Here is a 15,869-nt window from a genome sequence, read left to right on the forward strand (position 1 = left end):
GACCACCGGGACCACGGCCCGGGGCACCGGGGATGTGTGACATGAGCTGGGGGGTGTGGGGTGGGGCATCCCGCGTGGAGAAAGATCTGGACACAGCCAGGGACTCGCGGCCGGCGGGGAAACCGTTACCATTACTGAGTTTAGTAATGGTAACGGTTCTGCTGACGGCCGGGCACGCGGCACGGCACAGAATGGCACGGAATGGCATGGAATGGCATGGAATGGCACAGCAATGGCATGGAATGGCACAGGAAAGGCATGGAATGGCATGGAATGGCATGGGAATGGCACGGGAGTGGCATGGGATGGCACGGAATGGCATGGAATAGCACAGGAAGGGCACAGAATGGCATGGAATGGCACAGGAAAGGCGTGGAATGGCATGGAATGGCACAGAAAAGGCACAGAATGGGGTGGGAATGGCACGGGATGGGATGGGAATGGCACAGAATGGACACAGTGATGGAACCCTGGGGACAGGCACAGGACAATAAAGAGAATTCCAGAATCATGGCTCCGTCTCTCCTTCCTCACCACATCCTCTGGGGGTTCCAGGCTGCTGGAACTGAGCAACTGGGGTGCCCTAGGGTAGACTTGGGGGCTCAAGGGTGCACTGGAGTGTGGGGAATTTCGGATGTGTTCAAACATAGAGGGGCACAGGGGTACCTTGGGGCAGGGCTTTGTGGTGCAGGGGACACGGGAGTGCCCTGTGGGGTGGTGCAGGGAGCACTGGGGAGAACTGGGAGGCACTGGGGTGTGTTGGAAGACTTGAGGAGCATTGGAGTGCAGTGTAAGGGGAGCACTGGGGTGCACAGGGTTGTACAGAAGAGGGGAACTGGGGGCACTGGGTCTCACTGGGAGCACAGGGGGCTGTAAGGAGATGCAGGGGGTGGGATGTGGGGGGCACTGGGCATCTTGGGGATGGACTGGAGGGATTGCAGGCAGCACTGGGACAAACTGGCATGTGTTGTAAAAGGCACTGGGGCTCACTGGGCTGTGTGATGGGGGTCACTGGGAGCACTGGGGGTGCTGGGCTGTGTGACAGGGAGCTCTAGGAGCACTGGAGGCACCGGGGCCACTGAGAGCCGTGGGGTCACTGAATAAACAGCAAGAAGTGAGGGTAGCGGGGAAGCACTGGTTACACTGGTGACACTGGTGACACTTGGAGCACCAGGGGGGCACTTGTGACACTGGTGACACCTGGAGCACTGGTGACACTCGGGTGACACTCGTGACACTGGTGACACCGGGAGCACGGTGGGGGCACTTGTGACACTGGTGACACTCGGGTGACACTCGTGACACCGGTGACCCCGAGGTGCCGCCACCTGCGCCACGCGGTGGCACCGGCAGGGGGCGCTCCCGCGTCCCCGCCCCGGCCCAGCTCCGCCGGCTCCTCGGCCGTTTCCATCCCACAATTCCCCGCGGCACAGCGGCGCTCTGGCCCCGCCCTGTCGCTCTCTATGTCCTCGGGCTGTCCGCCAATGGGAGCGGGCACCGCTCGCCTTCCCGGCGTGCCCCGCGGCGGGCAACATGGCGGCTCCCATGGCCGCGGCCGCCGCCCGGGCCGTGCTCTGGGCTGCCGGTGCCGCCGCGGCGAGGCCGCTCCGGCTGGGAGCAGGTGCGCTGGAGCCGCGGGTGTACTCTGGGGGCGGCTGGATGCGGGAGGTGGCGGGAGGAACCCCGGAGCAGACCGGGGCCGGCCAAGAGGCCTTGTGATGGGGTGAGCGCTGCCCGGACGCTGCGTGGGGAGGTAGGAGAGAACGCGATGTTGGGTGTGCTTTAGCTACGTTCTTGCTATACTCGGTGTTTTCTTCCAGCTCGCCTTACAGGGAGCTGTTGGAATGGGAGAAGCTTGGCGCTGGGCAGGATCCTGGGGATTCCCAGCCGCAGAAGCGGGAGCAGCTCGGCTCTGGGCAGCCTCCTGGGCATCCCCGCCGAGGCCCCGCCTGCCCCTCTGGGCCAGCACCCGCCGCCCGTGGCCACCGACAAAGGTGAGTGGTGCCTGCTGCCGCCCCGCCCCAGCGCGATCCTGACCCGCGGCGGGGTTTGGCAGCATCCAAGCTCCTCCTTTCCCTGGCAGAGGAGCAGAAGCGCCTGTTGGAGAATCGGCCCGATCAGCCCCAGAACCCCAAGGTGCTGAGAATCGCCATCATCGGTGCTCCCAACGCCGGGAAATCCACGCTCTCCAACCAGCTCCTGGGCAGGAAGGTGAAGCTGGGGTGCAGCTCAGGTTGTTACCTTGGGGTTTTGGCATGTCCTGGCTGTGTAATGTGCTTAATCAATTTCCTGCAGGTTTTCCCAGTCTCCAAGAAGGTCCACACCACCCGCTGCAAGGCCCGGGGTGTCATCACACACCAGGACACACAGCTGGTGAGTCCTGGAGACAAAGGGCAGGATTTGCTCATCTGTATCCCATGGGATCACTTCTCATTGCACAAAGGTGGGGTTTACCCCTGACCTCTTGAAACGTTTGTTTTTCTTTTTCCTAGATTATTCTGGACACACCTGGCCTCACTAGTCCCTTAAAAGCCAAAAGGTACCACCACTGGTGTAGGGAGGGGGGTTTGTGCTGCCTGTCAGGAGTTGATAAAAGAGGGATGTGATTTTCACTGTGTAACATCTGTAAAACAGGAGTGAGACAAATGTATATTTTTAGCCTTATTTTGGTCTCCAAGAATTCTTTTGTTGCCATTTTAGTAGCACACAGAGCCTGTGATGTCCCTTGAGCCTTTTTGTCTGTGGTTCTTTGTATCTGCCCATGACAAGGGATGTCACGATGCCTAAAGCAGCTTTGTGGTAGCTGGAATGAGGAGAACGCTGGTTTCTCTCTACTTCGAGGGGGAGGAACACAAATATAATGAAGTATGTCTGCTTTACTCATTTGTATGTGTCTCTCAGGCATAATTTAGATGAAGCCATGCTGACAGACCCGTGGGACAGCATGAAACACGCAGATTTAGGTGAGTTTTCAACTCCTTTTGGATCAAACCAAATCCTTTTCTGCCACGCAGGTTCCCAGCTGTGGTATCTGGGTGTTTGCTGGCAGCACAGGCAGCCCAGGGAGTGTGAACAAAGGAGGAAGGGTAGAGAAAAGATATGGAATATTGAGCTGAGGAAGGGATAAGAACTGCCTGGTGTCAAGGGGAGGTACTTTGGGTTAATAATTGGGCTTGGATGTTGGAATTTAACACTTGTGATGGCATTAGGGTGACATAGGTAAGCTGCATTTTAGTGTTTTGTCAAAAAATTCTTCTTTTTGTGCTCCTCCTGAGGAGGGGAGTGACCATAGACTCCAAAACTGCAAGTGAATGTTCTGGAAAATGTGGATTCATCCTTTTCCCCTCCCTCTTTCCTGGCAGTCTTGGTTCTGGTGGACGTGTCAGACCACTGGACACGGAACTCTCTGAGCAAGGAGGTGCTCAAGTGCCTGTCTCAGTTCCCCCACATCCCCAGTGTCCTGGTCCTGAACAAGGTAAATCCTGCTTGTTCTGCCTTCTTCAGGCACCACCTGGCATCAGCAGTGATGGGTTTTGGATCCCTGGTTTGTTAAAGGACACAGGTTCACCTCTCTGCTCCAGAATACTGAGAGGGGTGTGTGTACCTGTTGCATGCACAAGCACCCCTGAAGTTGTCCTGCTGTCTGGGGTTTAAATCCATCTGGGAAGAGGAGCCAGGTTGGCCAAGCAGCAGCTGCTTCCCTGGGTGGTTTCCTGTAGCTCCTTCAGATCCAGGCCCCAGCTGCCCCCTTCATTTAGGATAAATCCTGACACCTCTTTCTGACTTCAGGTGGATATATTAAAGAAGAAGTTTCTCCTGCTGGAAATAGCAACTGACCTGACAGAGGGAATTGTGAATGGAAAGAAACTGGAAGTGAAATCTACACTTAAACAGGATTCCAGGATTCATATCACTCGGGCTTCTCCAACTGAAAGCAAGGTCCCAAGGTCTGCCTTTGGGCAGGAAAAGAATCAGGCCCAGGAGGGCTCTGGTTTGGACAGGAGCAGTGATGTTGGGGCTGCTGGCACAGGGGAAGCCCAAAGGCCAGAACACCATGGACCTGAGGATCTAAAACATAAAAAAGGCTGGCCACACTTCCAAGAGATCTTCATGCTGGCAGCTCTCCGTGGGGAGGAGGTGGACACACTCAAGGTAACTCCAGTCTGAACCTGGAGACAGGTGGGACCCCAGCACTTTATACAAGCCTCAGCTTCTGTTCCTGGCGTGGGATGGTGGGAAAGTGTCTCATGTCAATGTGGGATGTGTCCCTGCTGCATCTCCAGAGTTTTCTGTACAAAACTCTTACCTGGGGCTCTCCCAGCAGCAGCTTATTCACAGCAATGAATCCACCCACTGCTGTCTCTCAGCTCCAGGGGTTCTGTGGGCTTTTGTGACTGACAAACACAGCCCTAGGGAGGGGTTTCAGAGCTTCCCTTTCTCCTTTCCCTGCCCAAAACACCAAACCCCTGCCCTGATGCCAGGCCAGCAGCAGTGCCCTCTCTGCAGGAGGAGCACAGGGGTGTTGGCACTGTGTGGGTGACACGTGGCAGCTGATGGGGGTTGTGTTGTGCCCACAGAGGTACCTCCTGATGCAAGCCAAGCCAGGCCCCTGGGAATTCCACAGCGACGTCCTGACCAGCCAGTCACCTCAAGAGGTCTGTGATAATATCATCAGGGAGAAGATCCTGGAGTACCTGCCCCTGGAAGTGCCTTATGGAGTGACTCAGGTGGGAAGTGTGCACAGGCAGACTCGGCCACGAGCTGTTTTATTGGGGATTTTGGGCTGTGTGATGAGAATCCCTTTGTTTGGATCTGTGGGATCTGCCAGGCCCTGTGGGGTGACTCCATACTTGCACTTCAGGTGTGCTCTAAGACCCTTTCTGTGTGTGAAAGGGCCACCCTTGTGTGCTGGTGTCTCCATTGGGGTGGTGTTGGGGGTTCCTGAGGGTTTTCCAGGATTGCTGAGTGCTCCCTTGCTGTGGCAGGTGACAGAGATGTGGGAGGAAGGAGAATGTGGGGAGCTCCTCATCGTGCAGAGCCTCCTGGTGCCAAGGGAGTCCCATAAAGTGAGTGGGGGAAGAAAGATGGGATGCTGGGGAGGGTGAAGGGAGGTTCCCTAAGTCCAACACATGCATCCTTGCTGTGATCCCCTCTCTCTTTTGGGAAGAGCCGTGTACCCAATACTGGCTGTTCAGTAGCAACTCGAACCTTCCCAAAGTTGCCTCACAGTTTAATGTTGGAATTTCCCTCATTGATTCTGTGGCTCAACTGTTCTCCTGGGTAATGTAAGCGTGACTTTGATGTTCTCTCTGGCTTTTAACACAGAGGATGTTGATTGGAAGAGGAGGAAAGGTCATCAGCAGGATTGCTCAGGAGGCTGGCCAGGACCTGATGAACGCTTTCCTGTGTGACGTCCGCCTGAAGCTCAAGGTGGAGGTGAAGGGTTGAGCACTTGGTGTGTTTTAACAGCCCTTGAACTCTGATCATGTGGAGAACCAGTTCTGGGGGTATCTTGGCACCTTTTTTCAATTCAGAAATGGAGGATGATGGAATGACTCCAGCTGTAACAGAGAGCACCTGGCACAGGTGAGGCTGGAGGAGCAGGGCTGGCTCTGCAGAGCCCTTGGCATGGTGGAGCCTGGCACCCCACGTGTGCCTGGACTGGTGTTTGGGGCTTGTTTAGTCTCTTTTGTCAGGTGTTTGGAGAACTGGGTACCTTCCTGCCAGAAATCCAGGTAAATCTCCATGTGCAGTTCTAAATTAACATCCCCTGAGGGAAGAAAACCCCAGCAGTGAAGAGATTGGGAAAGGTCTGGAACCCAAACCTGCTCAGCCCCTTCTCCCTGTCTGCACTGTGAAAGAGACGTTTTACCCTTCTGCTGAAGAATTCTAGCTGAAAACTGGGTTGGGAAATCTCCATGGAGTGTCCTTCCTTGTTTTCCAGGAGGAGGGGCTGCTGTGGTCCCTTGAATGCTGCTGTCCAACTTTTGTATTTCCCTTGAAATAAAATGAGGTCCCAGCACAAGTGATTGTTCTCTCCTTTATTCCTCCCTGGCAGGCTGACCTCACAGGCACCACCTTCCCTCTGTTTTATTCCAGCTCAAACCAGGGCACTTTCATGTCATTCCTCCTTCCCAGCTGAGCTTAGCTCCCGTTTCCTGAGCTGGGACTTCTGAAGGTTGCACCTTGTGGGGGGAAAAGCTGGATAAGCAAGGTTGGAGGGTCTCAGGGGCTGGGGTACAAGGAGAAGCTGTCCCCTCTGCATGGCCGTGTCATGGGAGGGGTGAGGATCACCCTGTGCTGCCCCAGAGCTTCATCCCAGGCTGCTTCCAGGGCTGGAGCCGAGTGCCCAGAGCAGCAGCCACTCCTGGGGGCAGTGGAAATGCTCTTGGCGTGGGAAGGGGTGACGTCTCTCACCTTCCTGACCCGCAGTTCCTTAACGAGCTTGGACAATTAGGTTAATAATCCTGTTGCAAGACCATCACAGGGGTGCAAATAATCACTTCCCTGTGGAAAAAAACTCCGGGAAAGGACTGACCCCAGGTTTGTGGGGGGTGTCTGTTGAGACCTCGGTATGGGCAGCACCAGTGCTGTGGCAGAGCCCCCTCTGTGTCCCCTTTCTGGCCCACCTGCTTCTCCCTGTCCACCCCTGTGCTCATTCATGTTCTCCTTGTATCCCTGCCATGACTCCATGTCTTCCCTATGTCCCCTCCCTGTTCCCCATGTCTCCCAGTGTGTACCATGTCCCTCCCTCATGCCCCACAATGTCCCCCAGTGTGTACCTGCTGTGTCCCCCCCACTGTCCCCCCTGTCCCCCAGTGTGTACCTGCTGTGTCCCCCCAATGTCCCCCCTGTCCCCCAGTGTGTACCTGCTGTGTCCCCCCAATGTCCCCAAAGTGTGTCCCCCCTCCCTGCACTACCCGCGGTTACCGGCAGGGGGCGGCGCGACGCTGCCCCCCCCATTCCCCCCCCCTCCCCTCCCTCTCTCCCGTGTCCGCGGGGCCGCGCGTGCGCGGGGCGGGGCGGGCGGCGCGCGGGCCGCGCGTGCGCGGGGGCGGCTGCGCAGCCAGCACGGCCGGGGCGGGCGGCGGCGGCGGCGGCGGGGCCGGGCGGGCACAGCGGCGGCGGCGCCATGAGGCCCGGGCAGGGGCACCGAGAGTAAGTGCGGCACACGGCGGGAGCGAGGGCGCGGCCCCACCGTCACCTCCTCCTCCTCATCATCCTCTTCCTCCCCCCCAACAGCGCGGCGGGACCGCCGCGGTTCGTACCCCCCCCCACCATTGTCCTTCCCGGGTGTCCCCTCCCCCCGCCCGCTGAGGCATCACCGGTGTGGCGACCCGCCCCATGTCGCGACACCCGCCGCGTGTCGCGACAGTCGCTCCCTCCCCGCCCGGCCGGGTCTCCCCCGCTCAGCGCGGAGCTCCCAGGCCCCCCGGTACCCTCGGTACCTGTCCCTGGGCACCGCGCACACGGCCCGGGATCGCGATAGCGCGTCAGCCATCGCGACACAAGTGCCGTCAGGGGGAAGCGGGGATTGCGGTCGCAGTGCGAGCACATCCTTTGTGTGATTCTTTCCCAAGAAAAGTGTCTTTTTGCAAGAGACTCGCAGGCTGGTTTGGGCTGGAAGGGACCTCAAAGCCCGTCTTCCCCATGGGCAGGGAACAGGTATCGTCAATAAATCATCCGTCGTTTTTATTCCCTACCAACCCATTTTCAAGTGTCTGAAGAAGAAGCAAACTGCAGAGCTGGACTCCAGTTCTCAGTGCACTCGTGGAGCGAAGTGCTGAGATGGTTTTGGTTCTGCAGCGTGTGAACCTCCCCGACCGACACCTGCGAGGGCTCACAGACATCTCACCCTCCCTCGGTAGCTCTAGGTACAAGTTTAGGATAAATCACAGATGCAGGTTGCTTAGTTCAACCACTATTTGTTCTACTCACTTCTTACTACACTCCTTAATTTTTTTCCGTAGTCACATTCTCAAGAAAATACAAGTTTTTCTAGAAAACTTTTTGCAGCAATACTTTCTTCCTCTTTATTGCACAAGCCTGGTTCTTTGTTGCTCCGGTCGCTGCGGGAGAGGAGGGAGCTGGGAGCTCTCAGGAGATGAGGTTGGGTTCCTAAGTGATGTCATTTGTGCTGGAGCAACGGTAGTGACTTTGTGATGGAATAAATCCTCCTGGATGTGTTGGGGCTTTGTGATTCTGTGTGAGTGTGCACTGTGGAAACTTCATCTGATTCAGCAGCCGGCTGAGAAAATTCCGTGCTCAGTGCTCCAAAGGCAGTGAGGGAATAGAGTGATGAGAGTTGCATTTTCCTTTCAGCCTATTTATTTTTTAAGAATTTGAACTTCAGTCTGTTCATTTATGTGGATGCATAAAGCAGTGGGGAAGGATGATGGTCAAGGGTTTTACAGGTGTTGGAGGTGGAGAGAGCAGAGTTTTGCAGCCAGCAGCAGAGTGAAGGATTCAGGGAGAGCTTTTAGGTGGGTCTGGAGTCCTGTAAAGCCAGTCCAGAGGGTCTGGAAACTTGGAGAGGAAAAACAGTGATAACAGAAAGCAAACTTGAAAGCAAATGCACTCACTATTAATTTTCAGCAGAGGAAGGTTTGAATCAAAAGCAAGTAAAAGTCAGAGGGTAAGGTTTGCAATTAACACAGAATCTAAGCTTTCATGGAGAAATGCTTCCATAAAAGAAAGGCTATTTATTTTCCAAATGATATTTACACTGGGTAGAATTTCTGAGGTGAAGAAATGAGAATTGCCCCTTGTCTGGGGGAGCACAGGTCGAGCAGGAGCTGCAAGAGGAGTTGATGAATTGGCTCTAATTCACAGGCATTGCTTCAAATATTTTCAATATTTCTCAACTATTTTAAGAAGCTGTATTGAATTCCAGCCCAACCAGCCTGATAGTCTGGAGAGAGGAAGGATGCATATTGCTGGAGCAAGAATTAAGCAAAAATAGATAAATCTGACATAATGGATGACAAGGGAAAGCTGATTGCTGAAAGATGCTGGCATGCTCTGTTTTTTGCATGCTTGGCATATATTCTGTTGTGTTACATGGCTTTTGAAGTGTAAAAAAAAAAGAAAGAAATCTCATTTTGTGCTGAGATAAAAGAAAAGGCAGGTGCTTAAATTCTCTTAAGGATCAGCTTTGATACTGACATGAAGTAGTGACCTCGCTTGCATTTACCCCCCTGTCATTTTGTGAACTTCTCAATTGAATAAATAATTCACTTAGCACCAAATAAAAGCCATTTAATAAGATGGTATTTTTGATCCTCATTTCACTTCACATTGCAAACAGTTTCACACTTTTTCAGCTTGAGCACAGCCTGGGGTGCTATTTCTGTTAATAACATTAAAAATATGTTGGAGAATGTCCACATAGTATTGTTTTTTCTCCAAATGTGAAATTAAGGAACCATTGTGTTCTCTGCAGCTTGGATATTTGCCTTCATTTAAGCCTTATTTGTATTTGTTTCAAGTTGTCCTCTGATAGATAAGCTTTTATATCTATGCTTGCTTCTGGGAACTGTTACCAGATCAAGAGAAGTCAGGATTTTTGTCAAGGACTGAAGTATCTCTATTTCCCAGAAGCTCAGACAATGTGCAGGAGCCTCAGCTTGTGTCCTCTGCAGCAGTTGCTGAAATGCCTGGATGTGGAATAGAAACTTTTATCAGCATTTCCAGTGCAATATTTTATTTTCACTTCAGTTAATCCATTCATTTCTACTCTTCATTTTTGACCATGACTTGTTACTGGCCAGCACACGGAGATGGGGAGAGGAGGAAGTACAAACTTTAACCCTGGCCAGCCTCACCTCAAAAACCTACATCACCAAATCATTTTATATCCTGTATATTCCTGGCTCACTCATCTTCAGTAACAGTGAGGAGAGTCACAGATTTATGAAGTGAGAGATGAAGTGACTTGCAGGATTCTGAGATTTATGGAGTTGCTAAATACACCACCAAGAACGTAGCCACGGCCTCATTTGTTTGAGTTATTTAACAGATGATCAGCACTTTTAAATAATTGCTTTAAGAACATGCAGTTCACTGAAATGCTACACCCAGCAGGTGAGTAACAGGTCACTGTTGTGTAGTAGCACACTGTATCCAGGGCCTGCTGTCCCTTCAGAGGCTGTTTTTGGGATAAGATGCCCCTGAGGATGAGTAAAGTTTCACAGTTTTCTGCATCTGTAATGAGTCTGTCACCCCACCCTTCCCAATTTTCAATTTTCAGCATTTGAAATGTTTAAACAATTTAAAACGTTCTCTAACTAGGAAGTGAAGTGAGTAATTGAATTTTTTATTCCTTGTGTGGTATGCCACATTCCCATTTTCCCATTGTATTTTGTGACTCGTGTTAAAATCTTTACCACACAGATCTTGGAGCAATTTTTTCTTTTAATTGCAGATCGTTACTTTGACTGTGAATGTGAAAATGAGTTTGTCACATTATTCATCTTTCTACTTAAAAAAAAAAAAAAAGCTTTCCAAATTCTGATTGAGGAACAGAGCTCCTGAACAGGCATTCTGCTGGCTGACATCCAGAAAAGTTGTTCTGAACTTTACCCAAAGATATTTTTCCAAGGGGGTGTAATCTTTCAAAAGCTGATTTTACTGTCCAAGCAGGGCACTACACCTGGAGCTGACAGAAACCTCTGTGTTCATCTGCTGCTGGTTTTTATGTTTTTAGCAATTTGATTTAAATGAACACTTAAAAAAACAGCATCTGTAGCTCATGGCTGATCCAACCTCACAGATCCTATAGGTCCCTTTTCCTTATTTCAGCACATTCTGTCTGGATATCTCTCCATACCTCTCCACTCATTTTGTATTTGTTCTGTTGTTGCTGTAATTATTCCCCCATTGTGCTTAAGAATTATGCTTTGTTTATGTATTCCCATTGCTTAACTTGTTTATGCTGTGTGTGAAGATTAGTCCAAGTTTCCAGGGTTTATGGGGAAAATGGTGATATTTCATTCCTGGAATAATTTCTCAGGAATGTGGTTTGGCTGCAGTGTGAATTTGGTAGGGAATAGTGGGGGTGTAGCACTGGGGGATGAAAACTGGGAGGGATTTTTCATGTGAATTCCCAAGTCCCATGCAGGGATTGTGGAGTGCTTGGAATGCGTGGAGCACTGGGTTGTTGATGTATTTAGAGATAACTGCTCCAGGCTTTTAAATAGATGCATTGATAGTTGTACTAGGGGGAAATGTGTTAGAAAACAGGTTCTCTGTAAATGCATCACGTCTGAGACAAACCTTTAAGTACAAATCTGCTGAATTAGGTGGCAGATCCTGCCTGCTGCAGATGTGGGTCCTGTCAGATCTTCAGTGGGCAGCGAGTGCTAACATTTAATTTCTTACGGTGTCTGTAGTAAAGGTGATGTAGAAAAGGTGAACCACGAAAGTGCAGCTATTTTTAGTATTAAAGGGAAAAAAAGCAGTCAGAAAATGATCTACTAAGTGATACATTGCTGACGTCTGTAGTGCAGCCAACCCAATTAAGGTGCTGTATATTGTTTCCAGCAGGATTCTGATTGTTTCTAATTTGGGAACCACGCGAGAGCAAGTGGAAATAGGTGAAACGCTGTGCTCTGCTCTTCAGAGTGGATCTAGCATCCAGTTGTTCTCTCTAATTTCCCTCCTCATACTGGGACAATCTCTCTGGCTAAGGTGGGAGCCACACATGCAAAAAATAAAAAAAATACTCCCATGTGTATTCCGTTTTTGTTGGTAAAATATCCCATAAGTCAGTTTTGAGTGCTGTGGGTTCTTTTCGCATTTCCTGGCCCCAGCATATCCTTTGCTGTATCCTGCTGTCCCTGTCCTTGCCTTCATGTTGTTAAACTTGGAGTGTGCGTGTTGGAGGATGTGTGTCTCACAGTCCTGCCCTTTCCTGTGGCTGTCCCTTGCCACTCATTTTGTTCCTCTCCCTAGGCAGCTGCTGCATGGAAAACACTTTGAAAAATATTTTAAGGTGATTGTCTTGAACCAGTACCACATATATCTATGTATATATGTATAGATATAGTTTAAATTCTGTTGGAAGGAAATCTTTGTATGAACCTTTTTCAAAAAATTATGCAGATGCTCCCACTCTCCAAAGTAAACTTCCTCCTCTGCTTATCTTTTTTTAAACCTGCAATGAAAAACAGCATGTCTTTTTAACATCTGGAAAGGAGAGCCCTTCATGCCTGCTTTATATTCTTTTATCCAACATTGTTCTTCGTTCATCCTTCTGTTCTGGCACTGGTTTTCTTAATTTGTTGTCTTCTAAGCTGAAGGAATGTCATGTGCTTTGGCTTTGTTGTGGACAGGGAAAATTAGGGATTTGTTCGCCTTTTGTCTTCCAGCTCATCAATGTTCTGATTCTGGGTTGGTTTTTATTTTCTTCAGCTACAGCAAAGCCCTCAGCTTTTGCCTCGAATGGGTGGTGTGTTCCTGGAGCTGGTAATTTGTGCATCCCTTGACTTTAAATTGTTCACAGCTCTGCTGAGCATTTGTGAATGAGCATGGAGGAAAATCAATATATGAAAAAGCCAGAGTAGGGGTGGGAAAACAGCTCTTCAGCACCTTTTCCTGGTCACACCATTGCCTGATTTAGTTTTTGTGTCTGTGAACTCTTTAGTGTTTAAATTTAGAAATGGATTGTTTTGGAACAAGTCACTTTTAAGATCGTTTCCAGGAGATTTGTGTGTAATTTAATCCCATTCAGGTTTGCTGCTCTCTGATCTGCCTGTTCTGCAAGACTTCAGGTTCTCTATTTCCCTGTACCTCTCCCACTATATTCTACAAATCTGATGGGGTTTTTTTTCCAGTCAAAACTGCAGTAACCTTTATGAATCTTTATATTTTTTCTATTCCCTGTTTCTATTCATTGACAAGGTGGTGTTTCTTATAATAACCTGGAGGTTTAAAAAATGTAACTTCAGGCTCTCTGAAGGATTTCATTAGCGATTATTATTCAGATACTCTAGAAATTGAATGTGTGTACTTTAGAAATTCGCCTGAATAATATATTTAGTATGTCTGCTGTATATTCTCTTATGTTTACTATTAATTTCCAACACTGCTTAATTTAATATTTCAGGGAATATTTTTACTTAGAGATTATCAAAGTTGCTGATGGAAAAAATTCTTCTCAGAATGTGACAGTCCATCCTAACATCTCAACATTTGAATTTAAGTTGAGACAGGAAAGAATTAAGATTTTTCCATACTTCCATCTAGTGTGCAAGCAGGAAATTGCATCCATGGCTAAAATCCCAACCATTCTCCTAGCAGTTCCAGCTGGGCAAAGATCATCATCCAGTGGTCTTTGTTAAGCAGTTACTGCTGATGAGCTGACGGGTTTGAGATCCAAGTATTTATGTGGTGGTACCTTTGTGATGTCCATAAAATGGTGATATGTGAAGTTTGAGAAAAATCACCTTTCACCATGTGGTGTTCGTGCTCTTCTTTACTGCGTTCTGCTCTATTTACTTGTCACTCTGTGCTGAGATTTCAGCTGCTTGATTTATGAATTATTGCTATTGAAATAAAATTAAAGTGGCTGTTCAGTTATTTAAGAGCCAATTAAATCTGATTTTATTCTGATGTAACATTTCCAGTGAAAGGGCATAAAACACAGTCTGTGGGGGAAAGTTAGATCTAAAAATGGGTAGTGTTTATTTTTTATAATCTGTCCTTTCGACAGCTTGACTTGGCAAATAAAATCCTTTGCAAATCTCACAGCAGTGACTGCAGATGTTGGAAGTTGCTCTGTGTAAGAAAATAAAACAGGTTTGGTGCTTTCAGTGATTCTGTATAAACCTTTAACTGTTGCTGCTGGTTGAAGAATGTATCCAGCCAGGAGAAAGGAATTTGCAAAGCTTTTGGAGAATATAATTTATTTACTGGCTTTTGGTGACTTTGACAGGTAGAAACAAAGGGTCTTTTGGGATGAAGGTTTCTCAAATCATGGGCTGTGCTGTCCTGAGGGATCAATGTTAGAATTAGCTGAGTTTCCAGTATCAGATTGTGCTAATTACTGCGAGGTCCCTGCTCACAAGGGATGCTTTGAGAAGAGCAGCCCCAGAACCTCGTTCATGCACGGACAGAAATGGGTCATTTGTGTTGTATTGGAGAGCCAGATTCACTCTTAAAAATCTGCTGAGGCATGGACCCTCCAAAAAACTAAAGTCACCAGAAAATATCCTGCCAAGACTTGTAGTCCTGAATTTGAATACCAACTAATACAGCAAGTGGAGAATGAGCAGGTACTTTTCATTATGTGTGGCAATTAAAATGTGTCTCTTGGTAGTGGTATTTCTTACTAGGGGAAATGACAGTGCCAATCCCAGTTTTGTTCTGACAATTTCACACTGTACATGATGTCTGCTATGAGCATGGAGGGTGCTGGATGAGCCTGTTTCAATATGAAGAGCCTGGTTTGCCTTATTTTTTTATTAAAAAGAAATCATATTGATGTGGATGTAATTTTATTTGTGACTAGACAAGCCTGCACTCGCCAGCTCTCAGGTTTGTGGCGTCTGTCTCCAACAAGATCATAGATATGGAGAAAATGATTTATTTTAGTATCCAGTGCTTAGATAAAACTGGTTTTGTGCAGATGGCACTGAAAGGATAACACATAGCTCGGACAAATTTGTATAAACCACCATATATTTCTACTAGAATCCAAATCTTCAGTACATCAGTAATATTGAGGTTTATATTTTTGTACTATCCTGGGCTTTTTTGGTGTATGGAATTAATTGCTGAGTGTGGAGGTTGGTGGGGATGGTGTTCTCTGGTCTGGGTGCTCTGAGCATCTTGGAGAGTCCTTCCAGCTGCCCAGCCTGGCACTCTGCAGAGCTGTTGGGAATTGTCTGGTTGGTCTTGGAGAATGCTTTGGGGTTTTGGGATGGAAAACGTTCAGGAGTGTGGGTGCTCAGCTTTTTGGAGAGGGCTGGAGACAGCACAGGTGTTTGGGAGGGACCTGCTCCTCCCTCAAAGGCTTTTATAAAACACTCTAGCAGAGCACAATCAAATTCTGATAGCGGCACTAATTCTAAATAAGTGTTTGCTAAACAACGTTAATGGATTTAAAATGTTTTTAGGAATAGTTATTAGTCCTTCAGTCTCGTATGGTGAAGGGAGTTTTGTCTCGATGGGGGGCTGCCATTTTAATGCTTCCTGGCAGGAGGCCTATTTTGATCATGCAAATTAGGTTGGAAAAAGTAGGCTAAGCCATTAAAAAGTAGGAGAGATCATGAAATTTTAAATTTTTAAGGTGACTGTTTTTCTAATTATTAACATTTTTATTATCATCATTCACACATGTCACTTCATTTCCCTTAATTCTCGTGTCCTCATCCCTTAACTCTGACAACCTCAGTGCTGGTTGCTCTTGCACCCACCACTCCAAATGGAAGCCTCAGTCCATTGGCTATTTTATTCCCAGCAAGGTGCATGGAAATACTGCCACGTGGTGTGTTTTGTTGTATAATTAGAAATGCAGATACAGTCTTTTTACTTGCGCCATGGTTAATTTTTTCCTATTCCGTTAACATTAATAGGGACTGAAGGTTAAACTTACGTAAACTCCGGATATTTGCAGGGTTCTTGCTGGCAAGGGAATTCGTTCTGGGAAGTGGGAAAGGGGCACATGAGTGAGGATTGGAGGCAGTGTTCACAGAAAGCTGATCTCAGCTGGGAAGACGCCAGGGTTTTCACCAGGATCTCGTCAGGGTTTAATCTTCCCCACCGGTTTCTGAGCATGAGGAGGGGGTGACACAGCACTGATGGAAACCAGGGTCCCTCTGGGGGTGTGGGGAAGAGCCCCCTGTTCCCCCCAGGAGCCACATGGATCC

At 48.9% G+C, this 15,869-nt stretch overlaps 2 protein-coding genes across 3 annotated transcripts in view; both read left to right on the forward strand.

The window, feature by feature from the left end:
* The first annotated feature begins 1,526 nt into the window (after positions 1-1,526).
* On the forward strand, positions 1,527-6,029 carry ERAL1 (Era like 12S mitochondrial rRNA chaperone 1). Its single transcript, XM_033078062.1, has 11 exons — positions 1,527-1,621; positions 1,821-1,994; positions 2,084-2,211; positions 2,296-2,373; positions 2,493-2,539; positions 2,902-2,963; positions 3,363-3,475; positions 3,790-4,152; positions 4,578-4,727; positions 4,986-5,066; positions 5,326-6,029. Exons 1-11 carry the CDS (start codon positions 1,534-1,536, stop codon positions 5,446-5,448), a joined length of 1,407 nt encoding a protein of 468 aa, XP_032933953.1. The 5' UTR covers positions 1,527-1,533; the 3' UTR covers positions 5,449-6,029.
* Positions 6,030-7,103: 1,074 nt separating this feature from the next.
* The window catches only part of FAM222B (family with sequence similarity 222 member B), a 33,795-nt gene continuing 25,029 nt past the window's right edge, over positions 7,104-15,869 (forward strand). Inside the window, exon 1 of one of the 2 annotated variants that reach the window (XM_033078317.2) lies at positions 7,104-7,158. The gene's annotated coding sequence lies outside the window, so the exon portion shown is untranslated. The remainder of the gene's footprint in view (positions 7,159-15,869) is intronic. The other variant, XM_033078313.2, reaches the window with a different exon arrangement.

The sequence above is a fragment of the Catharus ustulatus genome, chromosome 22 (genome assembly GCF_009819885.2).
Source record: "Catharus ustulatus isolate bCatUst1 chromosome 22, bCatUst1.pri.v2, whole genome shotgun sequence".
NCBI lineage: Eukaryota > Metazoa > Chordata > Aves > Passeriformes > Turdidae > Catharus > Catharus ustulatus.